This window comes from Camelina sativa, chromosome 11 (assembly GCF_030686135.1).
Source record: "Camelina sativa cultivar CO46 ecotype springtype chromosome 11, ASM3068613v1".
Lineage (NCBI taxonomy): Eukaryota > Viridiplantae > Streptophyta > Magnoliopsida > Brassicales > Brassicaceae > Camelina > Camelina sativa.
In genome coordinates this window covers 738,309-764,762 of record NC_141890.1, presented here as the reverse complement: position 1 = coordinate 764,762, position 26,454 = coordinate 738,309, and the positions used below count along the sequence as shown (strand labels likewise).

The 26,454-nt window shown below is 37.4% G+C and overlaps 5 protein-coding genes and 2 pseudogenes across 62 annotated transcripts; 5 read left to right on the top strand and 2 right to left on the bottom strand.

The window, feature by feature from the left end:
- Positions 1-772: 772 nt before the first annotated feature.
- On the top strand, positions 773-2,455 carry LOC104727486 (alkane hydroxylase MAH1 pseudogene; annotated as a pseudogene).
- A 342-nt stretch (positions 2,456-2,797) lies between these two features.
- Positions 2,798-4,501, top strand: LOC104720871 (alkane hydroxylase MAH1 pseudogene; annotated as a pseudogene). Its single transcript, XR_015570824.1, has one exon. The product of XR_015570824.1 is annotated as an alkane hydroxylase MAH1 pseudogene (transcript).
- Positions 4,502-5,526: 1,025 nt separating this feature from the next.
- Positions 5,527-14,756, top strand: LOC104720870 (alkane hydroxylase MAH1-like). Of its 50 annotated transcripts, none has more exons than XR_015570821.1 (38): positions 5,534-5,624; positions 5,759-5,834; positions 6,041-6,119; positions 6,210-6,264; positions 6,379-6,423; positions 6,535-6,606; positions 6,785-6,859; positions 7,110-7,168; positions 7,334-7,472; positions 7,624-7,704; positions 7,814-7,847; positions 7,989-8,035; positions 8,155-8,210; positions 8,312-8,358; positions 8,453-8,534; positions 8,629-8,679; positions 8,854-8,920; positions 9,050-9,127; positions 9,226-9,309; positions 9,468-9,536; positions 9,622-9,667; positions 9,811-9,888; positions 9,983-10,082; positions 10,372-10,428; positions 10,514-10,559; positions 10,703-10,780; positions 10,876-10,973; positions 11,262-11,295; positions 11,389-11,425; positions 11,522-11,587; positions 11,677-11,726; positions 11,880-11,985; positions 12,099-12,262; positions 12,462-12,495; positions 12,647-12,680; positions 12,914-13,038; positions 13,132-13,166; positions 13,250-13,523. XR_015570821.1 is itself a non-coding variant. In XM_087471461.1 (38 exons), exons 36-38 carry the CDS (start codon positions 13,158-13,160, stop codon positions 13,916-13,918), a joined length of 540 nt encoding a protein of 179 aa, XP_087327587.1. In that variant the 5' UTR covers positions 5,534-5,624; positions 5,759-5,834; positions 6,041-6,119; positions 6,210-6,264; positions 6,379-6,423; positions 6,535-6,606; positions 6,785-6,859; positions 7,110-7,168; positions 7,334-7,472; positions 7,624-7,704; positions 7,814-7,847; positions 7,989-8,035; positions 8,155-8,210; positions 8,312-8,358; positions 8,453-8,534; positions 8,629-8,679; positions 8,854-8,920; positions 9,050-9,127; positions 9,226-9,309; positions 9,468-9,536; positions 9,622-9,667; positions 9,811-9,888; positions 9,983-10,082; positions 10,372-10,428; positions 10,514-10,559; positions 10,703-10,780; positions 10,876-11,096; positions 11,262-11,295; positions 11,389-11,425; positions 11,522-11,592; positions 11,677-11,726; positions 11,880-11,985; positions 12,099-12,262; positions 12,462-12,495; positions 12,647-12,680; positions 12,914-13,157; the 3' UTR covers positions 13,919-14,756. The 50 variants fall into 50 exon arrangements, 44 of the variants coding, with proteins under 44 accessions (XP_087327595.1, XP_087327587.1, XP_087327589.1 ...); XR_015570819.1 differs by having other exon boundaries at positions 10,876-11,096; XR_015570822.1 differs by having other exon boundaries at positions 9,983-10,205; positions 11,527-11,592.
- On the bottom strand, positions 14,727-16,470 carry LOC104720869 (alkane hydroxylase MAH1). The gene has a single exon (XM_087471460.1). The coding sequence runs from the start codon at positions 16,390-16,392 to the stop codon at positions 14,851-14,853; it is 1,542 nt and encodes a 513-aa protein (XP_087327586.1). The 5' UTR covers positions 16,393-16,470; the 3' UTR covers positions 14,727-14,850.
- A 758-nt stretch (positions 16,471-17,228) lies between these two features.
- Positions 17,229-19,092, bottom strand: LOC104720868 (alkane hydroxylase MAH1). Its single transcript, XM_019232355.2, has one exon. The coding sequence runs from the start codon at positions 18,998-19,000 to the stop codon at positions 17,444-17,446; it is 1,557 nt and encodes a 518-aa protein (XP_019087900.2). The 5' UTR covers positions 19,001-19,092; the 3' UTR covers positions 17,229-17,443.
- A 1,605-nt stretch (positions 19,093-20,697) lies between these two features.
- Positions 20,698-22,822, top strand: LOC104720867 (protein SLOW GREEN 1, chloroplastic). The gene is made up of 5 exons (XM_010438765.3): positions 20,698-21,482; positions 21,687-21,830; positions 21,976-22,056; positions 22,188-22,404; positions 22,518-22,822. Exons 1-4 carry the CDS (start codon positions 20,850-20,852, stop codon positions 22,371-22,373), a joined length of 1,044 nt encoding a protein of 347 aa, XP_010437067.1. The 5' UTR covers positions 20,698-20,849; the 3' UTR covers positions 22,374-22,404; positions 22,518-22,822.
- LOC104720865 (S-adenosylmethionine carrier 1, chloroplastic/mitochondrial) lies at positions 22,579-26,154 on the top strand. Of its 8 annotated transcripts, XM_087471451.1 has the most exons (14): positions 22,579-22,718; positions 22,964-23,135; positions 23,339-23,409; positions 23,512-23,616; positions 23,875-23,961; positions 24,163-24,235; positions 24,482-24,572; positions 24,783-24,836; positions 24,909-25,004; positions 25,093-25,182; positions 25,283-25,334; positions 25,550-25,611; positions 25,703-25,783; positions 25,880-26,154. In XM_087471451.1, the coding sequence occupies exons 3-14, from the start codon at positions 23,355-23,357 to the stop codon at positions 26,003-26,005; spliced, it is 972 nt and encodes a 323-aa protein (XP_087327577.1). In that variant the 5' UTR covers positions 22,579-22,718; positions 22,964-23,135; positions 23,339-23,354; the 3' UTR covers positions 26,006-26,154. The 8 variants fall into 8 exon arrangements, with proteins under 8 accessions (XP_087327577.1, XP_087327582.1, XP_087327578.1 ...); XM_087471456.1 differs by lacking the exon at positions 22,579-22,718 and having other exon boundaries at positions 22,955-23,135; positions 23,875-23,957; XM_087471452.1 differs by lacking the exon at positions 22,579-22,718 and having other exon boundaries at positions 23,054-23,202.
- Positions 26,155-26,454: the final 300 nt, after the last annotated feature.

Below are 26,454 nucleotides of genomic sequence, written 5' to 3'. Positions count from 1 at the left end.
AGTTGTTTTGTCATTAAATGTTAATTTAAAGATTATAATTACTTGTACTGTTGATTTAGAAGATTTAATGACACTAACAAGAAGTTGAGATTTGCAAAACTACTAGAACGAGAACGACCTTCATTGGAGTGCCAGTGACTGGGACCAGTGAATTCTGATTGCACGACCTTGATTTGTCTATCCTCTCTTAAAAGTTGTTTGTCCTTTAATGTCTGAAATTGTAAGATTAGTGGACCCTTTTTGAAATCCCCCATCAGTTCGTCCAGCCATCTGTGTGGTTAGTAGTTAGCCAAGGACATCAACATATTTTGTGATTGCAGAGCGGGTCAGATTTAACTTTTTTTTTTTTTTTTTTGAAATTAGGTCAGATTTAACAGTTACGACAGCTGTTATTATTACTTTTAGATATAAACGTGTTTCCTTTTCTTGATTTTATTGTAACCAACGTTTTCAGTAGTATGTACAACGACGTTTTCAGTAGTATGTACAACCAACGTTTTCGTGTTTCCTTTTTGGCTAACTATTTTTTTTTTTTCCGAATCCTGTCCATCGAGGTAAAAACTAAAATTATACGCATTGAAACTCTACTTTTGAATTCTTAAAGGTTAAAGTTTAGTAGTTACTCTAAAACAGTAAAACTGTAACTTGATAAGTTTGATAACTTGAAAGGGCAAATATGACTTACTTTAAGATATGAAATGCAGTTGAACTTTTTTCTTTTTCTAAATACTATTCTTTTTGTAGATTGCATTTAACCATCGTGCTTTATAGTGCGTGTATATAATCAAGTTCCTTGAACACTCAAAAAAGGAACCATCGCCATATTGTGTTTGTAAGAACAATCTCCTAACCTTCTGTAATGGCTTCTATAAGCTTACTTGACGTTTCCATAGCCATTATTTGCCTTGTCCTCTTCCGTTGCTTGTTCTTCAAAAAACGTAAAGATCATGCTTTTCGGAGCTGGCCGGTTCTCGGGATGATTCCAGGCTTCCTGCTGGAGCTCCATCGCATCTACGACTTCGGCGTGGAGATTTTTGAAACCGCCGACTTAACCTTTCTATTTACGGGACCGTGGTTCACTGGAATGGATATGTTGTTCACAGTTGATCCAGCTAACATTCACTACATATTGAGCTCAAACTTTTCAAACTATACCAAGGGTGCCGACTTTAAAGAAGTCTTTGATGTTTTTGGAGAAATGATCTTCAGTTCGGACTCGGAGCTATGGAAGAATCAAAGAAAAGCTGCTCAATACATGCTTAACCATCAAGGCTTTCAAAAGCTATCGATGAGTACAACGAGGCGTAAACTCTACGACGGTCTTGTTCCTCTTTTGGATCAATGCTGCGAGGAAGAGAAGGCCGTGGACTTGCAAGAAGTGTTTAAAAGATTCACTTTCGATACAACTTTTTTTCTTGTTACCGGGTGTGATCCTAAATCTCTCTCCATTGAAATGCCCGAAGTCGAGTATGCTAAAGCTCTTGACGATCTTGGAGAATTATAGGCACATTAAACCTAAGTTCTTGTGGAAGCTGCAAAACCTGTTCGGGCTTGGACAAGAGAAGAGGATGACCGAAGCTGATGCCACATTTGATCGCGTTTCTGCGAAGTACATATCAGCTAAGAGAGAAGAGATAAGATCAAAAGGGACGGATCATCACTCGGATGGTGAAAGTGAGGATCTTTTGTCATCTCACATAAAGCTTGATACAACCAAGTACGAGCTCTTGAAACCGAGTGAGGATAAGTTCCTCAGAGACACCATCTTGGCTTTCAACCTAGCTGGGAGAGACACAATGGCTTCTGCTCTGTCTTGGTTCTTCAGGCTTCTCTCTCAAAACCCTCAAGTTGTAACAAAGATACGTAAAGAGATCATCGACAAAAGTATTTCAAAAACCGGAAGTAATGTCCAAGAGAACTTAGACAAGTTGGTCTATTTACATGCCGCCTTGTATGAATCAATGAGGCTCTATCCACCGGTTGTCTTCCAACGCAAGTCTCCTATAAAAGCAGATTTGCTTCCAAGTGGGCATAAGGTAGATGCTAACTCAGTAATCATAATCTATCTCTACGGGTTGGGAAGGATGAGAGCAGTTTGGGGAGAAGATGCAACAGCGTTCAAGCCAGAGAGATGGATATCTGGGACCGGAGGGTTGAGACATTCACCTTCCTTCAAGTTCTTATCGTTTAACGCCGGTCCGAGAACTTGTCCTGGTAAGCAATTAGCTATGACTCTAATGAAGACTCTAGTTGTGGAGATATTACAAAACTATGATATTAAGGTTATCGAAGGACAAAAGATTGAGCCAGAATATGGTCTTATGTTGCACATGAAGAATGGGCTTAAAGTCACAGTTACTAAAAGATGTTCAGTTTGATATTCATATGTATAATGCCTTACTCCTTTTTCCCGTTGAAGTGAATGATTTATAATAAAGTCTTCGTATTAATGAAATGAAGCATTCTTTTTATAATTGATCAAATATTCCCTGGTGAGAAAATATTTGATTGATCATCCAAGTTACATCCTCATCAAGTAACCCCTTTGATTCAGTTATACTTGTTGATCGAGGAAACTATTCAATGATGATGTTTTGCGCTGGATGATATTAATGTGATCCGTGTTTATAGGAGACGTCTCGCCATTAAACTCCTAATTAGAAATACATATATACGCTCTGTTTCCAGACATCTTTGATGTGAATTGTAAGATAACCCTCTTACTTATTTGAATACAATTACTTGTGAAAACAGAGGACTTGAGACCTAGCTCATCTTGTTTTTGTGTTATCATATATCTGTGCATAAATCAAGCTCATTCGTTTTCTCCTTCTGTATCCAAAATCAAATGGCTTCGATCGGCTTCTTTGAAGCATTCATTGCTTTCCTCTGTTTTCTCATATTCTCATACTTTCTCATCAAGAAACCCTTTTATTACTTCCTCATCAAGAAAACCTTACAAAGCTACCCCTGGAACTGGCCGCTTCTTGGAATGTTTCCGGGTTTGCTTGTGAGAATGAACCGGATCTATGACGGCGTGGAGGTTCTCGAGAACTCCAACTTGACGTTCCCATTCAAAGGACCATGGTTCACTGGAATGGATATATTAGTCACGGTTGACCCATCTAATATTCGTCATATAATGAGCTCAAACTTCTCCAACTACATCAAAGGTCCCAAGTTCCAAGAGATTTTTGATGTTTACGGAGACGGAATAATCAACGTAGACGCGGAGCGATGGAATGAACTGAAGAAGTGTTATCAAGCCATGGTCCATCGTCAAGGGTTCCAAAAGTTTGCAATAAACACCACGAGAAATAAACTCAAAGACGGGCTTTTGCCTCTCTTTAGCCACTTTGCAGAGGAAGGGACGGTCTTCGACTTGCAGGATGTGTTCCAGAGATTCATGTTCGATACAACCCTAGTTACAGTTACCGGCTCTGATCCTCAATCTCTCTCCATTGAAATGCCAGAGGATGAGTTCATGAAAGCTCTCAGAGATGTTGAAGTAACGATCTTGTATAGGCATCTTATACCAAGATTCATATGGAAGCTGCAATACCGGATGGGATTGGGACAAGAGAAGAAGCTTATAGAAGCTGATGCCACCTTTGAACGTTTGTCTGAAAAATACATATCGGCTAAGAGAAATGAAATACGACAAGGGTTGCATCATGATCATTCCGATAGTAATGGAGAAGCTGAGGATGTTTTAACGTTCTTCATGAAGCTTGATGCAACCAAGTACGAACTCTTGGACCCTATTGATGATAGATTCCTCAGAGATGTCATTTTAGGTTTCATTGTTTCGGGGAGAGATACTATTGCATCCTCACTCACTTGGTTCTTCTGGCTTCTTTCTGAAAACCCTAAAGTGGTGGCTAAGATTCACCAAGAGATCAACACAAATCTACCAAGATTCGTGGGAAGTGGTCTGGAGAGACCGTCTCATGACCCCGCAGAGCTGAACAAATTGGTGTATTTACACGGCGCATTGTTAGAATCAATGAGGCTTTACCCACCAATTCCGTTCCAACGCAAGTCAGCGATCAAACCAGATGTTCTTCCAAGTGGGCATAAAGTCGATGCAGAGTCAACGATCATTATCTTTCTCTATGCGATGGGGAGGATGAAAGCGATTTGGGGAGAAGACGCATCAGAGTTCAAACCAGAGAGATGGGTTTCCGAAACCGGAGGATTAAGACATGAGTCTTCTTACAAGTTCTTCGCATTTAATGCCGGACCGAGAGCTTGTCTTGGTAAGCATATATCTATGATCCAGTTGAAAACGGTAGTTGTGGAGATATTACAAAACTATGACACTGAGGTCGTCAAGGAACAGAAGATTGAACCCTACCCTGGTGTTATTCTTCGTATGAAGAATGGGCTTAGCGTCACACTTAAGAAGAGATGCTAATCAATCAGCTTGTAATAACGAGACAAATTAAATCATGGTTTTTTTATGATTGATGAAATAAAAATATGCATTGTTTATGTATTATTGCCATATAGTATGTTTGTGTGTTTAAAGTTTAAACCATATTTTAAAAATACACTATTAAATGAAACTTGAAAATTTTATTTTATTGCGTTGAACCGCTTTCCCTCGTTTGTATGCACCAAGATTCATATGGAAGCTGCAATACCGGATGGGATTGGGACAAGAGAAAGAAGCTTATAGAAGCAGATGCCACTAGTCTAAAACGAACAACAACGTGTTCAAAGGGAAGCTGAGATGGAAGGTATAAATTTATCATCTCATCAAGTATCAACTACGTACTGAAAAATACACCAGCGTGCGCAATTAAACCATATGCTCAACAAAAAGATGTCTGAACACACAAGCAATATATTCAACACCTTACACTTGTAACATATCTTCTCTAGCTAGTTATTCATATTTCAGTAGGGATCTTCTCCCGTTAAGGACACAAAAATAATGCACAAGTCTTAAGGAAGAAGAAACATGGAAAAGTTAAAAGAGAAACCTTGCGGCGGGATCTGCATATCTTCATAGCTGCCAAGGCTTTCTCGGAGACAATATGTGAACCTCAAAAGAAGCGTGAAACGGTTGCAATTGATACCATTGCTGCTCAACCGTTTTACTTGGGCCTTTTTGTTGTCAAGAACCAATGATCCAAATCGCGGTTAACAATAATGGGGAAACCAAACCGTAGTCCTATCAAATCTAAGTAAACCAAGGCAGATAAATCAAACTGAACCAAATTAGAGCTAAACCTAGCTTCGAAATGTTATATCTCACAACTTCTAGATGGGCTTCTCATAAAGCCCAATATAATTTAGCTGGGCTGCAAAGAAAAGATAAACCGACTCCAATTATTAACGTTAGTGAATTTCCTGTTCTTTTTTTTTTTTTTTTTCTTTTTAACGTTTCAGTAAGTAATAATAATACACGCTCCCATCTAACGGTTCAAAACAACAAATAGAAAAAAGGAAATAGTTAAGATTAAATCCTGACCGTCGGTCATAATATTCATATATCTATAAATTGTATTAACACGCTCCACTCTCTGATACTTCATCATCGTCTCTTTTTGTCTTCTCGGGTCTTCGTTGGTGGTGTGATCTTCTCGGGTCTTCGCTTCTTCTTCTTCTAGGGTTTGGTATCTCTCTCTCTCTCTCTCTCTCTCTCTCTCTCTCTCTCTCTCTCTCTCTCTCAGTTGCTTTTTATTTTCGTCATTGCTCTGTTATTCTTCTTTCCCTAATTAAGTAAGTTTCTTCTTCTTCGTCTTTGCAGGTGTTTGTTTCGGCAGCGAATTTATGATCCCAATCATCGATCCCCCCCGCTTCGTCTTCATCGATCGCTGTCTAGGGTTTTGCTCTCTCTCTCTCTCTCTCTCTCTCTCTTTTTTTTGGGTTTCTAATTCCTTCTGTTTCCTTTAGTTTGTTGATTTATATTTGTAGAGGATGCTATGAATTGATTGATCGGTAATGAGGCTTTTTGATTGATCCTTGTCGTCAAGCTTTGAATTTAGGGTTTATTAATTGGGTAACTTATGTGTGTGTGTGTGTTTTTCAGGAGGAATTGAAGGAATGGGATCAGTAGTGTCTCTTGCTGCTTGGTGATGCTTAATGATGGAATCGTCTATGATGCTAAGGTTGATGAAGATGGTAACGTCATATATCAGTAGTGTCTCCTGCTGCTTGGTGATGCTAATTAATTGTCTTTTTTTTTTTTGTTATTTCAGGTTTTAGATGATGCTTTTATCTAACAGTGATGGCTTTGATTGATCTTCCTCATGGGTTCATTGCTCTAAACACAACTCTCTTATTTGTTTCTGAGTTTTCACGTTGGTTCTGTGGTTTTTTCCCATCTAATTGCATGTTAATATTTCCTTGTCGTTTTTGTAATTGCAGGTTTTGGATGATGCTTTGTGATGCTAAGGTTGAATGCTAAAGATGGTAACGTCATAGATTACTGTTATTCTTCAATTTAAATTGATTTTGAGATTTTGATTCTGATTCTTAGGGGTCCTCTTCAATTAAATCTTCTCTTCGACTCTATTTGTGCAGGTTGTTTGTAACGGGACTTCTTAATAGCACATCGCAACGACGACGCACACACTTAGTTTCCTCTCTTCTCTGGTATTTTATCTTCTTCTTTTATGTTTCTTCTTCTCAGTTTTGACTGTGTTTGATATCTCACTCTCTGTCCGGAAGCATATATTGATCACATACTGTCCTGTTTTTCTCTACTGTTTCTTTAACCTGTATGTCCTGAAGCGAATTCTCTTTGGTTTGCTCTTTCAAATTCTCGATGCAGGTTATTGTTAACATTCATCCCACTGGATTGTAAATTCCCGTTTGAGCTTTCCGGTCTCCCCATGGGCACCAAGTAGTAAGTGCCTTTTTTGCTTTACCACTTACTTTATTTTGGAATTTGTTGTCATCTTTCTCTGGCCTAAAGCACTAATGATTGTAATGACCAAACTGATATTGGTGTATGTTTATAATTGCAATCACTAATCATTATTTCATATACGATCAAACCCTTGTTTTTTTGTCGTGATTACTACTTGGTCCCTTCAATTAACAAAAATTTCCAATTCATCCCGTTTCTTTTTACTTTGGTATGTTCCTATTTGCAGGTGTATAGACGCCCGCCGTAACGGTTGAGGGATTTCTCATCAGCCACGAACATGAGTAGGTTAGTCTGACTCTTATTTATCAGTTTTCATGATTATAACTTGGTTCCCTTTAGCTGATATTTCAAATGTGCTTATGACTGATCTAATCCGATTTTATATGTCATAATTGTTCAACACAGGTTGGTTACGAGTTAACTTTTTCTGTTTGCTTCAATTTTTTTCAGGTTCATCCATCTCAATGTAGCTACTTGGCACACGAACTCCATTGTTTGGTATCAGGGACAAGAAGTTTCAATAGTTTCTGGATTAGGTGAAGGCACATCCCATAGAGCTCATTGCCAGCTAGGTTCTCCCATTACAAAGGTAACTCCGGTTATTGTGTCTTAAAGACTGTGTTTGATATCTTACTCTCTGTCGTGAAGCTTATTGATCACATACTGACCTGTTTTTCACTACTGTTTCTTCAACTTGTATCACTCACTCTTTGGTTTGGTCTTTCGAATGCTCGATGCAGGTTACTGTTAATATTCATCCCACTGGATTGTAAATTCCTGTTTGAACTTTCCTTTCTCCACATGCGCGCTACTATAACAATGTAAGTGACTTTTGTTTTCTTTTCTTTTTTTGCTTTACCACTTACTTTATTTTTGAATTTGTTGTCATCTTTCTTTGTCCTAAAGCACGATACTATTGCTTATTTGCAGGTCTTCCATGGCTGTAATGACCAAACTGATATTGGTATGTTTATAATTGCAATCACTAATGATTATTTCATATACGATTAAACCCTTGTTTGTTTTCATGATTACAACTTGGTCCCTTCAAATTAACAAATATTTTAAATTCATCCCTTTTTTTTTTGTATGTTTTTATTTGCAGGTGTATAGACAACGTAACGGTAACATGCTGCTGAATGGTTTATTAGGGTTGGTTTACATAATATTTGGTTTGGGGATTTTTTTTTTTTTTTTTAGGGTTTCTATTTTTCAGACTCTTGTAAACTAACGAAACGAACGATGATGGTTTCTTATTATATGTTGTGCAGATCTGCCATGGTTTGAAGACTGGTGGTGATGAAGAAGAAGACTCTGACTGCTTGAGGTAGTTAGATTTGTTTCGTCGTATTGTTGGAAATTTGCTTATTGACTCTGTTTTGTTTACTCTACTAAGCAGCAACTGATCTATTTTCTTCTCTCTTGCAGGAACAAACAGAGACATCTTCACAGAGAGAGAGACATCGTCTAAGCAGGTATGCAGTTTCTTTTCACCATTGGGATTTACGTTTTCAACTTTGTCTCTTATCTCTCTAATACTAACGATGGTTGTTCTGATTCCCTGAGCAGATCAGAGAGACATATGGGCTAACCAAGCCACATCACTCAGAGACATCTTCTATTGCTTTAACGAAACAAGTGTTTTAAGCAGGTATCAACCTTCTTTATGAATTTCTCATTGATGTTGTTGTTTAAATTCAGACTTAATTACTAACGATGGTTTATCCTAATTTTTATTTTTGCAGATCGGAGATGGTTTGAAGAATGTTGAAGAAGACGACTCGGACTGCTTTAAGGTTTTCTTTCTGTCATCAACTTCAAGTGAAGACTGAAATTTTGGCTCACCTTCTTCCCATTATTACTACGGATGATGATCCCTGTTTATTCTTACTTCCCTTCACAACTGAGTCATAGCTGATTGACTCTGTTTTATTTAATCTACTAGCAACTGATCTTAGTAACTGATGTAGATTTTGGCAGCTACACCTTTGCCTGCAACACAAACTACTACAGCACATGTGCTAGCTAGAATTTCAGGTATATACCATCCATCTATCACAGATTATATTTCATCAATTTAAAACAGGCTGCTCACAGCTTAATGAATATGTTTTATTGAATCTATTAGCAACTCATCTTTCATCCTCTTTTTTTTTTCTCTTGCAGGGACAATGGCAAGGATTTACCTGCCAGCTCAGAGAGAGACATTTTTCAATTGCTTTAACGACAGAAATATCTAAGCAGGTATGAAGCTTCTTTATGTTTTTTCTCATTTATTATGTTGTTGTTTTAAATCGTATTTGAAAACTAACTGTGGTTTCTCCTAATTTTTATATGTTCAGATCGGAGATGGTTTGAATAATTATGAAGAAGAAGACTCATACTTGTTAAGGTTTTCTTTCTATCATCAACACCACAATCCATAAGTTAAGACTGAGATTTTGGTTCACTTTCTTCCCATTATTACTACGGATGATGATGCCTTTTGATTCTTACTTCCCTTCAAAACTGAGTCATAGCTTATTGAATCTGTTTCATTTAATCTACTAGCAACTGATCTTTCTTTTTTCCTTCTCTCTTGCAGGAACAATGGCAAGGGATAACCTGTCAGCTCACACTGAGACATCTTCACAGAGAGACATCGTCTAAGCAGGTACGAAGCTTCTTTTCACCCTTGGGATTTAAGTTCTGAACTTTGTCTCTTATCTCAAATACTAACGATGGTTCTTCTGATTCAGTGAGCAGATCATAGAGAGATATGGACAAATTGTTTATCATTGACATGTAAGTTTTCTTTATTTGTTATATTTCTTTCTAGTTTATTATATTTCATCACTTTAAAACAGGTTGCTCATAGCTTAATGAATATGTTTTATTGATCTACGAGCAAATCATCTTTTGTCTTCTTCTCTTTTTCTCTTTTGCAGGAACAATGGCAAGGGCTAACCAAGCCAGATCACACAGAGACGTCTTCTATTTCTTTAACGAAAGAAGTGTTAAAGCAGGTATCAACGTTCTTTATGAATTTCTTATTGATGTTAATGTTTAGATTCAGACTTGATAACTAACGATGGTTTCTCCTAATTTTTTTATTTGCAGATCGGAGATGGTTTGAAGAATGATGAAGGATACTCAATAGTGCTTAAGGCTTTCTTTCTATCATCAACACCACGTTCCATAAGTGAAGAACGAGAGAATGGTTCACTTTCTTCCCATTATTACTACGGATGATGATTCCTTTTGAGTCTTACTTCACTTTAGAAGAGAGTCATAGCTTGCTTATTGAATCTAGTGATGAAGAAAAAGACTCTGACCGCTTGAGGTGGTTTCGCTTCAACAAATCCTTTTGAAGTCTAGTGTAGTGTAGTAGACTGAGTTATTTTCCTTTTGTTTCTTCTTATTGTTGGAAATTTGCTTATTGACTATGTTTTGTTCACTCTACTAGCAGCAACTGATCTATTTTTTTTTTTCCTTCTTCTCTTTTGCAGGAACAAAATCGTCAGCTCACACTGAGACATCTTCACAGAGAGACATCGTCTAAGCAGGTACGAAGCTTCTTTTCACCCTTGGGATTTAAGTTCTGAACTTTGTCTCTTATCTCAAATACTAACGATGGTTCTTCTGATTCAGTGAGCAGATCATAGAGAGATATGGACAAATTGTTTATCATTGACATGTAAGTTTTCTTTATTTGTTGTATTTCTTTCAAGTTTATTATATTTCATCACTTTAAAACAGGTTGCTCATAGCTTAATGAATATGTTTTATTGATCTACGAGCAAACCATCTTTTGTCTTCTTCTCTTTTTCTCTTTTGCAGGAACAATGGCAAGGGCTAACCAAGCCAGATCACAAAGAGACGTCTTCTATTTCTTTAACGAAAGAAGTGTTAAAGCAGGTATCAACGTTCTTTATGAATTTCTCATTGATGTTAATGTTTAGAATCAGACTTGATAACTAACGATGGTTTCTCCTAATTTTTTTTATTTGCAGATCGGAGATGGTTTGAAGAATGATGAAGGATACTCAATAGGGCTTAAGGTTTTCTTTCTATCATCAACACCGTTCCATAAGTGAAGAACGAGAGAATGGTTCACTTTCTTCCCATTATTACTACCGATGATGATTCCTTATGAGTCTTACTTCACTTTAGAAGAGAGTCATAGCTTGCTTATTGAATCTAGTGATGAAGAAGAAGACTCTGACCGCTTGAGGTGGTTTCGCTTCAACAAATCCTTTCTAAGTCTAGTGTAGTGTAGTAGACTGAGATATTTTCCTTTTGTTTCGTCTTATTGTTGGAAATATGCTTATTGACTCTGTTTTGTTTACTCTACTAGCAGCAACTGATCTATTTTTTTTTTCCTTCTTCTCTCTTGCAGGAACAAAATCGTCATAGAGACATCGTCTAAGCAGGTATGCAGTTTCTTTTCACCTTTGGATTTACGTTTTCAACTTTGTCTCTTATCTCTCTAATACTAACGATGGTTCTCCTGATTCATTGAGCAGATCAGAGAGACGTATGGGCAAATCCTCTTCTTGCTCTGTAAGTAATCTCAGTGTCTTTCTCTTCCTTTCTTTACTGTGTTCTGTTTCGAGTTTATTCAACCAACAGTAATCTTGTTTTTTTTTTTTTTTTCAGTGCAGCCAGCCTATTGGAAGCTGTCCTAGAATTGTCGACACCACTATCATTAACAGACTTTCAGGCGTTAGGTTTTCTTCATGGTTTTCATTCATGTTGCTGCTTCCATTCAAACTTGATAACTAACGATGGTTTATTCTAATTCTTATGTGCAGATCACAGTTGGTTTGAAGAACTATGAAGAAGACGACTCAGACTGCTTAAGGTTTTGTTTGTTGTTTCAGGGTTCACTTTCTTCCCTTTATTACGGATGATGATTGCCTTTTTCCTAGTCTTCATCACTTTAGAACAGACTCATTAATTATGTGAATCTGTTTTATTAATCTTACTTATTCTTTTTTTTTGTTTTCTCTTGCAGGAATTTCATCATCTTTAAACTATCTTCAGGGAGGGCTAAGTAACCAGCCTGCATTACAGAGAGACATCTTCTATTGCTTTAACTTATGAAGTGTCTAACTAAGCAGGTATTATGAAACTTCTTTTCACTTTGATTTTAATACTAATACACTTGCGATTTAGGTTGTTCATTGTTTCAGACTTCAAAAATTAACGATGGCTTTTCTGATTTTATGTGCAGATCAGAAAGATAAGGTTTGAAGAATGAACGCAGTTTCATAATAAAAACTTGGCCGAAGGTCTTCCACCGTAACAACATCAAATTGATTCTAGTGATTGACGGTCTTTGACTCAATACAAATTATACAATACGTCTTCCCTGTCCACTTCTCAGATCAGATAGAGGTATTCTAGTGTTTATGCTGTTTTGTATTGCAGGCTATCAATTTTCGCTATGGTCGTGACCTACCGGGCTCTGGTACACGCAACTTATGATTGGAGAATTTGGAGAATTTGAATTTAGTGTTACATGCAACTTATGATTGGTGTCTCTGTCTTGTGTATCTTTTGTTTTCGGTTGATTCTTTATTTTGCCTTTGTGTAGGATCTGAAGCGGAGAGAGGATGCTGATGCACAAGGTACATATCTAATATCTTTTCTGCACCTGTTGCAATACTGCTACTTAGAAGATTTGAATTCAGTGTTATATGTAACTTATGATATGTGTGATGTGTCTCTGTCTTGAGTATCATTTGTTTTCAGTTGATGATATATTTTGCCTCTGTGTAGGATCTGAAGCGGAAAGAGGATGCGGCTGCTTAAGGTACATATCTTTTTTTGCACATGTTGCAATACTGAAAACTGAAAAGTGTAGACTGAGATATTTTGGTTTTGTTTGTTTGTTTGTTGTTTCTCTATATGGATTGGATGGAAGATGATATATGCAGGGTTCTCATTATTACAGATGCTGATGCGTTTTTTTAGTCTTCATCACTTTAGAACAGACTCGTAACTATGTGAATATGGAACTTATTCTTTTTTTGTTTTCTCTTGCAGGAATTTCATCTTTAAATAATGGCAAGGGAGGGCTATGTAACCAGCCAGCATACAGAGAGACATCTTCTATTGGTTTGGAAGCGTATTTACGATCCGCTCATCGCTTATGAATTTTCTCTCCTACGGTTTGATTTACTTACTTGTTGAATTCTTCTGCGGTTTGGTCTCTAAATTGTGAAATAATCTGGAAATTTCCACGATGATAAACATGACAATAGTGGATGGAAGCAATCTGTGAAATGGGATGATGTTGGTGAGTATTACTGTTATGTTTGTCTTCTTGTTTCCCTTTTTGATGCAATATGTGGAAACACACTTAATGCTTAATTACTGCAGCTGGACTTGATGGAGCTAAACAACCTTTACTGGAGATGGTTAATTATATTACCGGCAAAGCGAAGAGATTTGTTCATTGGAGTCCGGAGACCACCAGCTAGAGGTAAAATTTGCAATCTCTGAGGAATCAATTGGGTCCAAGAGTTCGTACTTGGTTGCATCAAGCTTCTTGAAGAACGTTAAAACATCCTCCGCTTCTCCTTGTCGTATTTCATTTCTATTAGCCGATATGAATTTTCAGACAAACGTTCAAAGCATGTCATTTTGGGTTTCATTGTTGCGGGGAGAGATACTATTGCATCCGCACTCACTTGGTTCTTCTGGCTTCTGTCTGAAAACCCTAGAGTGGTGGCTAAGATTCACCAAGAGATCAACACAAATCTACCAAGATTCGTGGGAAGTGGTCTGGAGAGACCATCTCATGACCCCGCAGAGCTGAACAAATTGGTGTATTTACATGGCGCATTGTTAAAATCAATGAGGCCTTACCCACCAATTCCGTTCCAACGCAAGTCAGCAATCAAACCAGATGTTCTTCCAAGTGGGCGTAAAGTCGATGCAGACTCAACGATCATTATCTTTCTGTTAGAAACAGACTACAACTCTCTCTATAAATCTCGATCACGATCGCGAGTTTGTTATGTGTTTGTATTAGCAAGATTACGATAAAGCTTTGAAACAAGAAAAGAGACGAAGACACACGAGAATTGTTTACCCAGTTCAGCTAAGTCGACGTCTGGGGCTAGATTCGATCCGGCAATCCACTAATCAAAGAAGAAGAACTCAGCTCTATCGAGCTTTACAACAATGGTGAATCGCTTTGTGTTCTCTCTCTCTCAGTTACAACGAAGAAGACGAATCGTTAAAGAGATAGGAGATAGATTTAGGTATATATACCATATACCAATATGTAACAGCAAAGCCTCCTTCGCGTCGACAGTCTTTGCTTCCTTCCCTTTACCAATGTGAAAACCAGAGCAAACCGGGAACCAGTAATAACTTCAACCAACCGGTTTAGACAACCCGAGAAATTGAATCACAATTGATTCCCACAACACTTTCTCTATGCGATGGGGAGGATGAAAGCGATTTGGGGAGAGATGGGTTTCCGAAACCGGAGGATTAAGACATGAGCCTTCTTACAAGTTCTTTTCATTTAATGCCGGACCGAGAGCTTGTCTTGGTAAGCATTTATCTATGATCCAGTTGAAAACGGTGGTTGTGGAGATATTACAAAACTATGACATTGAGGTCGTCAAGAAACAGAAGATTGAACCCTACCCTGGTATTATTCTTCGTATGAAGAATGGGCTTAACGTCACAGTTAAGAAGAGATGCTAATCAATCAGCTTGTAATAACGAGACAAATCATGGTTTTTTTATGATTGATGAAATAAATATGTGCATTGCCATATTGTATGTTTGTGACTTTGTGTCATTGTGTGTTTAAAGTTTAAACCATATTTTAAAAATACAATTTTAAATGAAACTTGAAATTTTCATTTTATTGCGTTGAACCGCTTTCAGCTGACCTTTATTTCATCGCTCAGGGAGGATTTAATTAAAAAAAAAAACGCATCACTTACTTAAATGAAAAACAATCAGACCAAACATCTCTTAGTAACGGTGACTTTAACACCATGCTTCATGTGGAGAATAACAGAAGGAGCTGGCTCGATCTTTTGCCCTTCAACGATCTTCATCTCATAGTTCTGAATGATTTTCACAGCCACAGTCTTCATTTGCATCAGAGCCACTTCTTTCCCCAAACAAGTTCTTGGACCGGCGTTAAACGATAAGAACTTGTAAGATGGCTCATGAACCGATCTTCCACTCTCAGATATCCATCTCTCCGGTTTGAATTCCAACGCATCGTCTCCCCAAACCGATTTCATTCTCCCTAATGAGTACAGACAGAACAGAATCTTCGAGTTTGCGTCGACTTTGTGTCCGCTTGGAAGAACGTCCGCTTCAGTGGGAGACTTGTGTTGAAAGGGAACAGGTGGATAGAGTCTGAGCGCTTCACAAATCGCTCCATGTAGATACACCAGCTTCTTTAACTCCTGGGGATTGAATGAACCAGAATCAACATCAGACTCAGAACCATCGGTCAGGTTTTTGTTGATTTCTTGACGAATCTTGGCCATGATTTCTGGTGTCTTACAGAGAAGCCAGAAGAACCAAGTGAGTCCAGATCCTGTCGTATCACGACCAGCTAACATGAAGGTCAGGACTGTGTCTCTGAGGAATCTGTCGTCGCTTGGATTCAGCAACTTGTACTTGGTCGTGTCCAAATTCATGTAAGACGTCAGCAAATCCTTAGAAGGAGAATCAACATTGTCAATCCCACGGCTTATCTCATCCCTCCTTGAAGCTATGCACTCGGAGCAAACACGATCTAAAGTCATGCGAGCTTTCGTCATCTTCTTCTCATCTCCTAACCCAAGCAAGCCTTGTATCCTCCAAAAGATCTCCGGCTTGACATGTCTGTAGAAAATGGCTTCCTCTGCATCATCTAAAGCTTTTGCAAACTCGACTTCCGGCATTTCGACGGAGAGACAACCTGGATCATACCCGGTCGCTAAAACAAACGTAGTGTCGAACGTAAATCGTTGGAACACGTCTTGTAAGTCTACAGCGAGTTTCTCTTTAGCTACATGGTCAAGAAGTGGGACAAGCCCTTTCTCTAGCTTATTCAAGCTTGTAGCTAATGAAAACTTTTGAAACTCGGGGTTCATCATCATGCTTTGGGCTGATTTCCTCAGATCCTTCCACAAGTCCGAATCTGCATTGAAAATCCCATCTCCCAAAACGTCGAATAACTTCTTGAACTCGGGTCCTTTCGGGTAGTTTGCGAAGTGTGAGCTCATGATGTGGTGGATATTAGCCGGATCAACCGTGACCAACATGTCTAGGCCGGAGAAACAGGGGCCTACACAAGGATAGGTTAAGTTTGTGACCTCGAGAATATCGGTTACAAAGTCGTAAACACGATGGATCTCGACGAGCAAGCCTGGAATCATACCCAGGAATGGCCAGTTTGTTGGACACAAACGGTGAGGTTTCTTGTTGATCAAGAAATATCGGAAGAGGAGAAAACAAAAGAAAGCAATGGAGATTTCAAACAAGCTAATCAAAGCCATTAGAGATCAAATTAAAAACTGTATTTTTCTTCTTTTTGGTGCACCAAATTGCAGCTTGATTCTTGAGTTTAGTTTGCTCTCATGTAGAGGATATATAAAGCATTTTCCTTTGGGCGTCTTTGAAATTGGTGATGTGTCTTTGTCCTCTGAATAAATTACAAAATGGAAAAAAATCTTAACTTTCTTTGGTGATTATGTCCGCTTTTATTTGTTTGGTATTATAGCTTTGTAATAAGTCCAGTCATCTTCTGGAAAACTAATGCATGTGACATATTATTACCCAATTAGTTATTTTCTGATATAAAATATTTTTCAATTTGCACAATTTTAAAATTTATCCATAAATACAGCTCGTACGTGTAACCTATATGGTAATATAGATTTTCAGATAATCATGATAAAACATCTGCAAGTTTGTTTTGTTTCCAAGAAGAAAAAAAATAGTACGTTAGTTTTGAAATCTGGCTATTATAGATATATATACTTACTTACTTTAAAGGTCAAGATATTTTTCTAAATCACATGCATCTATCTCGTTTTAGATTATTATTCTTTTAGAAACACAGTAAATTCTTTTAGATCTCTTTATTCTACTACTTTGATTTTCTAATAAATGTATTGACTAATAAAAATATACCATTATAAACAGAAGATTTCTGTGTGTCATACCTTTCTTATATTTCTAAACGTTTCAACATGATGATACATAGTATATAATGTGCCATGAACATTTGCCATAAAATAACTTTACTTGTAATGGCATGGTCATTTTTTTTGTATTTACGTAATTTTTAAATGTGGATCATTTTAAAAATATATGATCCACACATTCCTCCTTTACCATCTCTATTATATATGTTTTATATAAATAAATGGACATAGTTGATTGAATACAGACCGCTGCTCTTCAATCTGAAAGTAGTAGACACAACGTCCATTACATTTATATTTTAACTGTTATATAAAGATCAATTAATCTATACGTATAATTTAGTGGATGACTTTCAAGCAGACCTGAGATTGCCAGAGTTTCTACTTTCTAGTATATCATTCACGCACAACATCTTTTAGAGACCGTGACTTTAAGACCATGCTTCATGTGGAGAATAACAGAAGGAGCTGGCTCGATCTTGTGCCCTTCAACGACCTGAAACTCATAGTTTTGTATGATTTTCACAGCAACTGTCTTCATTTGGGTCATAGCCACTTCTTTCCCCAAACAAGTTCTTGGACCGGCGTTAAACGATAAGAACTTGTAAGATGGCTCGTGTAGCGACCTTCCACTCTCAGAAATCCATCTCTCCGGTTTGAATTCCAATGCATCTTCTCCCCAAACCGATTTCATTCTCCCTAAGGAGTACAGACAGAACAAAATCTTCGAGTTGGCGTCGACTTTGTGGCCGCTTGGAAGAACGTCCGGTTCAGTAGGAGACTTGTGTTGAAAGGGAACAGGTGGATAGAGTCTGAGGGATTCACAAATTGCTCCATGTAGATACACCAACTTCTTTACCTCCTGGGGGTTGAATGAATCAGAATCGTAAGAAACAGAACCATCAGTCTTGTTTCCCGGGAGTAAGTTTGTGTTGATTTCTTGACGAATCCTGGCCACGGCTTCTTGGTTTTTGCATAGAAGCCAGAAGAACCAAGTGAGTGCTGAGCCCGTTGTGTCTCTACCAGCTAACATGAAGGATAGGATTGTGTCTCTAAGAAATCTGTCATCACTTGGATTCAACAACTTGTACTTGGTCGTGTCAACATTAATAAAAGACATCAGTAAATCTTTAGAAGAAGAGGAACTGATATTATCACTCCCTCGGCTGATCTCATCTCTTTTAGAAGCTATGCACTCAGAGCAAACACGGTCGAAAACCGCATGAGCTCTTTTCAGCTTCAACTCACCTCCAACACCAATCAATCTTTGCATCTTCCACACCATCTCCGGCTTGAGGTGTCTGTAGAAAATGGCTTCCTCTGCATCGTCTAACGCTCTTGCAAACTCGATTTCAGGCATTTCAACCGAGAGACAACCTGGATCATACCCGGTTGCTAAAACAAACGTAGTGTCAAACGTGAATCTTTGGAAAACATCTTGTAAATCCACGACTAGTTTCTCTTTAGCAACATGATCAAGAAGTGGTACAAGCCCTTTCTCTAGCTTACTCAAGCTTGTAGCTAATGAAAACTTTTGAAACTCAGGATGACTCATCATGCTTTGAGAAGATTTCCTAAGATCCTTCCACAACTCTGAATCCGCATTGAAAATTCCATCTCCCAAAACGTCAAATAACTTCTTGAACTCTGTTCCTTTCGGGTAATTCGCAAAGTTTGAGCTCATAATGTGGTGGATATTAGCAGGATCAACGGTGAACAACATGTCGAGGCCCCCCAAAGTAGGTCCTTTGAAAAGAAAGTTTAAGTTGCCGCCCTCAAGAACATCGGTTATAAAGTCGTAAACACGAGGGAGCTCGGGAAGTAAACCCGGAAGCATACCGAGGATTGGCCAGTTTGTGAGAAAGGGACGGTGCTGTTTCTTTTTGATCAAGAAAAATTGAAAGATAAGGAAACAAGTGAAAGCAATGAAGATTTCGAGTAAGCTTACCAAAGCCATTAGGGAGAAATTTTAGGAGATTATCACACTAAATATGGTGATGCTTGATTCTTTTTTATGTTTTCATTCATACACTAACGAGATAACATATATAAACTAGAAAGCATGCATCCATCGTCTGTGTGTCCTAGATATTGGTTATTTGTCTTTGTCGGTTCAATAATTGTAACACAATGTAGATCGTACCTTATCTTTGGTGACTATGTCCACTTTTGTTTGTTTGGTATCGTAGCTTTGTGGGGAAGTCAAAACCTTCTTTGAAACATATTACAAAAAATTAGTTATACGTCCCAATATAAGACAATTGTGCAGCTAGATTTGTTTAACTATATAGCTTTAACAAAACAAAAAAAGATGTGTTTACCAAGAAAACTTTTTGAAGAGAGTAAATAGAAAATAAATATATTAGCTTAATTTTAATTGGGTAGTATATACTTTTATTTTTATCAAGAAAATAAGTGGCTTTTAAAGTTTCAGAGTTTAAATGGTTTATCACGTTTCTATAAAGGGATTTGCAGTAGATGTTAATTAATGGTTCTGTTGGTATTTAAGAAAATAGCAAATATATATTTTGTTCAATACTTCAATATGTTCAAACGATTTTTCAACTAATCTAGTTGAAAATTGAAACCCATTTGAATGGATTTAATTTTATGACTTAAAAACTTATGAAACATGCCAATTTTGAAGTACATACAAATTGCATGTCTTCGGATCTAATTAGTTATAAAAATGTTTTTTTTTTTTTTGTATTAGTAGTATTTTAAAGTATAATATCGTTCTCTGTTATTTAATGTGTTAATCATTGTAATGGACCATCTACAAATATATAAAATTGACATATCAATATTGTAGTTTAGCAGTGAGATACATCACATTCCGATTTTCTATATATACGGGAAACAAAGAAAGTTAGTTAGCTTCAACGGAACAAATTGTATATAGTAATGTCATTTTCTTAGCTTAATTAATAGCTTTTAACAATATATACAAGTACTATGTAGTTGTTTGTTCGAACTCAAACTGTATTTTTCGTAATAACTGATCTGAAAGCTACAATAATCGAGCTCTCGGGATTGCGTGGATGGTGGTGTTCGATAGTGACGTATGAGATGTCTTGTGTACCTACACCTACTTGTGGGTTCTTATAATCTCGTCTGGCAGATTCAGGTTCCATGGTCCTTGGATCATTTCTTGTCTATACTTTGGTACGTTCTTCCATTCCATGGCCTTAGATGATGCTCCAGGCCTCCATGCGTTTTTATTTTGTCCTTCAGATTTAGAACTAACTATACGAAAAATATGTTTTATCTTCATAATTTCGATGTTTCGATGTATCATCGTCGTATCTTTGTGTCCTCCCTAGTGCATGCATAGATATAAATGAAAATCTTTAAAGAAAGTTTATCTGCTAAAGTGATTAGAACTGGCGGAGAGATGCCACAGGTAAAATTTGTTAGACTACTGCACATTTATGAATTATGAAAGTGTTACATTACATTGATGTCCTCACTCATAATTTTTGTTCTGCCCCTTTCCCTAGTAATTTATCAGAATACTTTTGAAACCATGAACTGCTGCTATCGAAGTCCAAAAATGATTTTGGTAATAGCCAGCATAATTTGTATTTGTATATACTATATACCAACTTTTTAAAGCATTTATTTTTGTGTTTCTCTCCATATCTGAAATAAATAAATGCACTATTTAACTGATAAAAGTTTTGTTTTTTACATTGATGTAAAAAAGAAAAAAGTGTTATTTTTACACTAAAGTGTCATTCTACCAAAAAAAATGTCATTCAACCGTAAAAAAACATCGCAAGACGGTCCCGCTGAAGACGCCTGAGATGTGTTCAATCGGAGGAGTATTAGCTCTTTCTTCTCCGGCTAAATTTCATCATCGCCGGGAACAATCGCAGATTTTTACTCCGACCCATCTGCGTAATCTCAATGGGTTTCAATGTCGTTGGAAAAATTCTCGAGCTTTCGCTCCCAAACTCGCCCAATCCGACCCCAATTTCGCTTCGCCCATATCACATCTTCCTCTTATACGCTCTTCGACGTCTCTTCATCCTTCCAAGGACTTCTTCGTTCAGACTCTGGCGAGAAAAGCCGCGATTTTACTTGTTGGGTCGATTGTATTTCTAGGGTTTTGTTCTTCGAAGCCTGCTTTAGCGCTACCCGCTGCAACCGTGGTCTCTCAAGCGGAGTTGGATGACGAGATAATGTTCGAGAAGCTTCTGGAGAGTGAGCCGGAGAACATGGAGGCTCTGAAGGCTGTTTTGTATAAGAAGATGAGGAGAGGGAAAACTGAAGATGCTGTGAAGTTTGTTGAGAAGCTCATGAAATTAGAGCCTCATGAGATTGAATGGAAGCTTTTAGAAGCGCTCTGTTATGAGACAATGGGACAACTGAGCAGAGCTAAGAGATTGTTTAAAGATATTCTCAAAGAACAACCTCTTTTGATCAGAGCTTTGCACGTAATGTGTTTCTCACCTTCTAGGATTATACAGTCTTTTGAGTGAAACTGTGAATAAATTAAGTGGATGTTTAGGAGAAATGGTGTTTTCTTTTTTCTTGGTAGGTATTAGAATACTGCCTTGATTTCGATATTGCAGTATCTATCTTAAACTGATTGCTCCTTTCAAATTGATCCACGTTTGGTCTTGTCTTGTTTCTTGCAGGGTCTTGCGATGGTAATGCATAAGACTCATGACTCCTCTGTATTTGATATGCTCATGGAAGCTATGGAGGTTGCTCGACAAGGAAACAGAGTAACTGAGGAGAGAAACATACAAGTCTTGATTGGTCAAATGCATATTGTCAAGGTAAATCCCATCATCTGCAAAACCAATCCTGTAATTTCCTTCTTGTGTGTGTTTGGTCCTTTTGAACTATGTTTTTAACTTTTTAAGTGCTTATAGATATAATGGATTGTTCTGTGTACTTATGGACATTGGTTTAAAACTTCAGGGTCAATTTGAAGAAGGTCTCAAGGTATTTCAACAGATGGTAAATGATAACCCTCGAGATTTTCGACCTTACCTTTGCCAGGTAAGTTTATTCATGAAAAGAATGTTCGTTGATTCACTAAATTCATCTCTCAGTTTTCATGTAACGCGCAAAGAATATTAGGCATAGCTTTTGCTATTCCACTTTGAAGAAATTGCAAGCGTTTGTTTCAGGGCATAGTCTATAGCTTAATGGAGAAGAAGGAAGAAGCAGCGCAACAGTTTGAGATATATTGGAGTCTTGTACCTGAAGAATTCCCACAAAAGGGATTTCTCGACGATGTTGCATTGGCTGCTCAAGCCAAATCCCGAGAACGACTTCAAAACACATTCAAAGCTAAATTTGCTCAGGGGGAATAAATCATGGATAGATAATTTTGAATATATCCGGGTAATCAATTTCATCTTACTCATGCTTCATCAGTACTTAGAAGCTTATTCATTTTGGTGTTTGGAGTGACACTCATGTAATCACATATTGTTGTTGTTGCATTAACATGACAGTTGGTTATAATGGTATCCTGTGACGGGGTTAATGACAAGAAACCGCACTGGAGCAGGCGGAGTCAGTGTGTGTGCATTGTGGAACCTAGAAGAATGAACACTTTGGGGGTTTGCAGTCATGTTGTGATTTCTCTCAAGTGCAGAATCAGACATGAAAGGTTGTAGTAACATTTTTTCCATGTGTATAAAATTTCAAATCAGGTACTTTTTTTCCTGCGTCTCTCTGTCGTTCAATTTGCTCATATACAGTACTTCTCTTTCACACTTTCACTTTTGGCTATAAAGTTAGCTCCATGATTGATTGATTGACTGAGTTGGTGCTAATTTTTTATTATTATTATGACGTGTAATTTGATAAATTATTTTTTGCCAGTTTTTGTTTTTTGGGGGTTCAAATTAAAAAAAAATATCTAAAATAGCACCACGTTATTCATGAAATTATACAGACTAAAACATGGGTGACGGGCTTTAATAATAGCCTAGTGGGTCCATAGAGGCCCATTTGGGGTTAAAACGACAAAAGTGTAAACAGAAGAGTGGGGCAATGAATGCTTCGTCGTCGTCTAATCCCTTCGCTGAGAAACTTTTGGGAAGAGCCAAAGAACGTGTTCCCGTTTTGTGAGCTCTCTCTCTCTCTCTCTCCCTGTTACACTTCGCGCCTGTCTATCGTTTCTTCCTGTAATCTGTATTGCCACACTCATTACATTTATTGTATTGCTTCAGTTGCTTAACTAGTTTTTTTTAGTAGTTGGTCTGGATTCCTTTTTTTTTTTTTTTTTTTTTTTTTTTCTGATGAGTGAAATTGGTTTTGGTGAAATCAGGTAAAAGGCGTTTCTGATGGCTCCTCTTACTCTCTCTGTTGATGTGAAGAACTCTTCTTCGACTTCTCTTGGTAAACCAAATTCGCTTCTTCTAGTGGTTTCATTAATTGACTGTGAAGTCTTTTTTTTTTTTTTTTTTCTTTAAATTCGTTTTTGCGTATTGATTGTTGCAGATGTATCGAAGATAATGCAGAGTCCACAGCTCAGAAAGAGCAAAGGCTTTGCATCTGTTAATACCCAAGAAGACAAACCCTTCGATTTCTTCCGCTCTCTCTTTGGTTAGTCTTTATATTATCCTTTTTTTTTTTTTTTTTCTACTTTTACTCTTTTGCTTCATTTGCAGTCATTATTATTTTTTTCTGAATCTGATGCTCTGATTCTTATACCTGGAAAAGATAATTTCTTTTTATGCTCATTGTTAAACATTGTGTTTTGAAAAATACTACCCTCATGAGTCATGATTGGATTATGTCCTGAGATCGGCAGCTTCTGCTGTCTTACTTTTGTTATTCTTATGTTTTGTTTTGGTGATGCAGAGGGATTTATAGCAGGAGGTACAGCTGGAGTTGTAGTCGAAACAGCTTTATACCCAATTGATACAATTAAGACAAGACTTCAGGCAGGTCAAGAAACTATTAAGCTTGTGTTATTATCCTTTGCTTTGGTGAAACTATTTAGTTTTTTTTTTTAAGTTTCTTTGTTAGACTTGCTTTTATCTGTATGCTACTAGCTCATGTAGTCCTTATGGTCTAAACGGGGAAACCAAACAAAAAAAAAATTGAACTTTTAGTTCCTAATTGTTTTGGTCTTATTGATGTAGGCAGCTCGTGGAGGTGGGAAAATTGTTTTGAAGGGTCTTTATTCAGGATTAGCTGGAAATATCGCTGGTGTCTTACCGTAAGTGACTGTGACCTCATCCCTAGTTACTTTTGTTATTTTCTCTCTCTCTCTCTCTCTGGCCACTTGACATTAGTGATGGGTGATGCAGCAACTATAGATTATGATTTGTCTGGTTTCTTCTTAAAGAGCCTAAATGGCGACAACACAAATAGACAAATATTCTTTCCTTGTCCCTTATCTATCTAACCTATATTTTTGTACTTGTTTTTGATGCTTGATTATTTTGACAATGTTTCTTTGTAGGGCTTCTGCTTTATTTGTTGGAGTTTACGAACCCACAAAGCAGAAACTACTGAAGACTTTCCCTGATCATTTAAGCGCAGTTGCTCACCTGGTGAGAGAGATTTTCTTCATCTCTAGTTTTGCCATTGAAACAGCATTTTATCATTCTCTACTATCACTAAATGATCAGGTCGTTATTATATCAATAAATGAATGGTATACAATAAGCAACAATATTTTTTAGACCATTGAACTGTTTCCCGCATACGCCTTGTATATGAGAGTGAAAAGGAATCATTTGTTCCCTTGTTTCAAATTCCAGACTGCAGGGGCCATTGGTGGACTTGCTGCCTCTCTTATTCGTGTACCTACAGAGGTAAAAGCTCTCTCTTGGATCATGTTCTACATAGAATCTCTCTGTTGACATTTCTATGTGTGTATTCATTAGGTTGTGAAGCAAAGAATGCAGACCGGACAGTTTACATCAGCCCCCAATGCTGTTAGACTTATTGCATCACAAGAGGGATTTAAGGGTCTATATGCAGTTAGTAACATCATTTTAAGATCTTCCTTTTAGTCTCCACTTTTTTTGTTGAATTTTCGTGTAGTAACTTATTCCAATTGCTTTTTAGGGATATCGGTCCTTCCTTTTGCGAGATTTGCCCTTTGATGCTATACAATTCTGCATATATGAGCAGATCTGCTTGGGTTATAAAAAAGCAGTAAGCTTCTTGGCAAAATAATTGACATTTTCTTCTATATGGTAACTTCTGATGAATTGATATTTTGCATGAGATTAACTTTGGTCTAACTCTTTGGCAGGCGCGTAGAGAGCTTAGTGATCCTGAGAACGCTCTCATTGGTGCATTTGCTGGTTGGTGACATATCTTATATGCTTTAATAGAATTTCTCCAGATCCATAGAATCAATCTTGAATGAGATATAAGCCGTAGGACTTTAGGAAAAACTCTGGTCTGCATTTACCTTTAACACTACAAAGTACAATGGAGTTACTACATCAAAAACCAGTTTAATGGTATTGTGCGAGTGATTTAACTGGCATTATGGATATCGTCTTGGTTTATGCAGGTGCTCTGACAGGAGCAGTCACCACTCCGCTTGATGTTATTAAGACAAGATTAATGGTTCAGGTAATAATAGTATTCTCACACCTTAAAAAGTCTCCCTTTTTGCCTCCAAAATCCAATCATCATATTGTTCTTTCATGACCTCCTCTTGCAGGGATCAGCCAAACAATATCAAGGAATAGTTGACTGTGTTCAAACAATTGTAAGAGAGGAAGGAGCTCCTGCACTGTTAAAGGTACACACACACAAACGGACTAGTTTTAGAGTTTCAAGTTGAAATCTTTAGAAAGTGTTATTGTAAATTGAGGAGGAGATGTGACTTGACTTGTAGGGTATTGGGCCAAGAGTGTTGTGGATAGGTATTGGAGGTTCAATCTTCTTTGGTGTCCTGGAGAGCACTAAGAGAACACTTGCACAGAGACGTCCCAAGACGGTTAAAGAATCCAAGGAGGAATAATTTTCTGGCAGCACACAAGAAAATGGTTGGAAGGTGTTTAATGTTTTTCACATTTCAACCCCTTTGTGAGTTTTGTGTGATCAGAGTTTGTCAATTTACCAATGATCAATTCAACTTTCATTAATAATAAAGTAGTGCCTGGTTTCAGATTTGTTCCATAGAATTTTGAGATTGTATTTCACAATCTTTTTAAAATTAATCTTCAAATTAATGAGAAGTAACCATACCGATTAGAATCTTTGAATAGAATTATTTTGTTTTTAAGCTTAATCAGGTGACATTACTATAACCCACTCTCACCCATGGCGCGTGAACGCCACCGCGTCAAAATCCCTGGACTATAATCAGCGGTTTTGGCCGAATTTCACTTTTTTCAGAAAGAAAGCGCGTGAGGAGACGGGACCGTCGTCAGAAGGGAATGGGAATATCGCAATTAATTAGAAGCTCCT